Raw genomic sequence first — 3,139 nt, 5'->3', positions numbered from 1 at the left:
TAACACCAGTAACACCAGTAACACCAGAAACACGACTTACTCCAGAAACACCTCTAACGCCACTTACACCAGAAACACCACTTACACCAGTAAGACCACTAACACCAGAAACACTACTTACACCACTAACACCACCAACACCAGTAACACCACTTACACCACTTACACCACTTACAGCAGTAACACCACTAACACCAGTAACACTACTTACACCACTTACAGCAGTAACACCACTAACACCAGTAACACGACTTACTCCAGTAACACCACTAACACCACTTACAGCAGTAACACCAGAAACACCACTAACAGCAGTAACACCACTAACAGCAGTAACACCACTAACACCACTTACAGCAGTAACACCACTAACAGCAGTAACACCAGTAACACCACTTACAGCAGTTACACCAGTAACACCACTAACACCAGTAACACCACTTACACCACTTACAGCAGTAACACCACTAACACCACTAACAGCAGTAACACCACTAACACCACTTACAGCAGTAACATCACTAACACCACTTACACCAGTAAGACCACTAACACCAATAATACCACTAACACCACTTACACCAGTAACACCACTAACACCAGAAACAGCAGTAACACCACTTACACCACTAACACCACCAACACCAGTAACACCACTTACACCACTTACAGCAGTAACACCACTAACACCACTAACACCAGTAACACCACTAACAACACTAACAACACTTACAGCAATAACACCACTAACACCACTTACACCAGTAACACCACTAACACCAGTAGCACTAGTAACACCACTAACACCAGTAACACCCACTAACACCACTTACACCAGTAACACCACTAACACCACTTACACCAGTAACACCACTAACACCAGTAGCACTAGTAGCACCAGTGTATGAAGCGTTAAATGTGGAGTATTTATCATTGACTCCGGCCTGCAGGTGCTGATTCTGTTTTAATCACTGAAAGTGCAGCTTTGAGTGAGTCTTCGCTCTGATTCAGGACCTTTAATCTGATGAAGTTCAGTCTGAGCTGGTTTCTAACAGGTGTTGGCTCCGTTTGAGATCAAACCTCTCATATTGTAAATACACAGAGAACAGATTCTGCAGAACTCCCTGAGGATCTTCATGTTTTTAAGCTTCCTTCAGGCCATGCTAACTGCTAACAGGAGCTGCTAACAGCTGCTGTTGATGGGACGGTCTGACTAGAAAGCTCCCAGCTGATACGCTGACTGACTGTCAGCAGGGGCAGAAATGGGGGGGGGGGTCATCTGGCTGAAGAGCAGCTGGTCACTCTGATTTATGAAGGTAATAAAAGTCTCTTTCTTCTTCACCTGCTGGTAGAACCATCAGGCCCCGCCCCCCTCACCTGCTCAGGACAGGCAGATGCAGCTTTGAAGCAGGACTTCAAAGTAAAACAAAAGCAAAAAGTCATGATTAAAGAAATAATTCTAATTATTTGTGATGACCGGAGGAGTGCTGAGGTTTGGACCTCCAGTCAGTGAGTGAGCCCAGCTGGTGCTAGTCTGTTAGCCGTTAGCATGGACTAAATATGAGTCCTGAGGGATTCAGTGACACCAGGTCCTGGAGCCTCACAGACCCAGAACCAGCTCATGGATCAAGTTCAGTACAACATGAAAACCTTTTTATCGTCTTCTGTTTTTATTCGTCGTCTTTCTTCTGTCTGATCACCTTCTAATCATTTCGCTGATCTTTTCTCATCTTTGTAGAATCTGAGCTTTTCAGAATCACAGTTTCTCGGTTTAGCCCTGCAGCTGCTCTGCGGGTCCGACAGGAAGTCTCCACCCTGTGAGGTCAGCGGGACGCCAGAGACTAAACTGCACACACACAGCTAAGTGTTTCCTGTGGCTGCCACCGTTAGAAACTCAAACTTCCTCCGTGTGTTTGAACCAAACATCTGTCAGAACTGTTATGTTCAGGTGTTGTTATATGTAGATGTGTCTGTATATGTGTGTGTGTGTGACGTGATCAAAGGTTTTTGTTTACATGTTTGAAGGTTAGAGAGGTTTAAATATTTTCACATGTATTTATATATTTTTACATGCTTATAATCTGCTGTTCATGTGTGTTTACATAGTTTTACATGCGTTTGCGTCATTTCTGTCCACCGTGATGACTACTTTCATATTTCCAGCAGCACCTGAAGGCATCATCATAGCTGTGTGCAGTAAACAACATCTGCACAGCTGCAGCTCAGAGCTCAGTGAATATCGTTATCATATATAATGTACACTAAAGTATTGGGACACCCCTCCGAATCATTGAATTCAGGTGTTCCAGTCACTTCCATGGCCACAGGTGTGTAAAGCTCCTGGGCTGCAGACTGCTTCTACAACCATCTGCGAAAGAATGGGACCTCACTGTGTTTTTCAGGGGCCAACTGAGGGTTTTGGACAATTTCAGGCTTCCAGCTTTGTGGAAACAGTTTGGAGACGGCCCCTTCCTGTTCCAACATGACTGCACACCAGAACACAAAGCAAGGTGAGTCAGGAATTCTGGTCCAGCATCTGTGCCTGACCTTACAAATGTGCCCATGAACACAGTCCTAAACCTCGTGGACAACCTTCCCAGAAGAGCTGAAGCTGTTCTAGCTCCAAAGGGGGGTCGACTCCATGTTAAAGGCTACGCATTAAGAATGGGACGTCATTAAACTTCATGTGAATGTAAAGGCAGGCGACCCAAAACTTTTGGTAATATAGTGTATGTTCCAGTTCCTCAGAGGAAGCACTAACTCCGCTGCAGCGCCCCCCTCTGGTTAAACAGTGTTACAGCTGTTCTCCGCTGCAGCGCCCCCTCTGGTTAAACAGTGTTACAGCTGTTCTCCGCTGCAGCGCCCCCTCTGGTTAAACAGTGTTACAGCTGTTCTCCGCTGCAGCGCCCCCCTCTGGTTAAACAGTGTTACAGCTGTTCTCTGCTGCAGCGCCCCCCTCTGGTTAAACAGTGTTACAGCTGTTCTCTCCTGCAGCGCCCCCCTCTGGTTAAACAGTGTTACAGCTGTTCTCCACTGCAGCGCCCCCTCTGGTTAAACAGTGTTACAGCTGTTCTCTCCTGCAGCGCCCCCCTCTGGTTAAACAGTGTTACAGCTGTTCTCCGCTGCAGCGCCCCCCTCT

At 46.4% G+C, this 3,139-nt stretch overlaps 1 protein-coding gene across 1 annotated transcript in view; it reads right to left on the bottom strand.

Moving 5' to 3' along the window:
* stab2 (stabilin 2) overlaps positions 1–2,127 on the bottom strand; it is a 41,747-nt gene extending 39,620 nt beyond the window's left edge. The window contains exon 1 of the mRNA XM_046039498.1: positions 2,113–2,127. Coding sequence (XP_045895454.1) covers positions 2,113–2,127 — 15 coding nt within the window. The remainder of the gene's footprint in view (positions 1–2,112) is intronic.
* Positions 2,128–3,139: the final 1,012 nt, after the last annotated feature.

Source organism: Micropterus dolomieu, linkage group LG23 (genome assembly GCF_021292245.1).
Source record: "Micropterus dolomieu isolate WLL.071019.BEF.003 ecotype Adirondacks linkage group LG23, ASM2129224v1, whole genome shotgun sequence".
NCBI classification, from domain to species: Eukaryota; Metazoa; Chordata; class Actinopteri; order Centrarchiformes; family Centrarchidae; genus Micropterus; species Micropterus dolomieu.
This window is presented reverse-complemented; position numbering and strand designations above follow the sequence as displayed.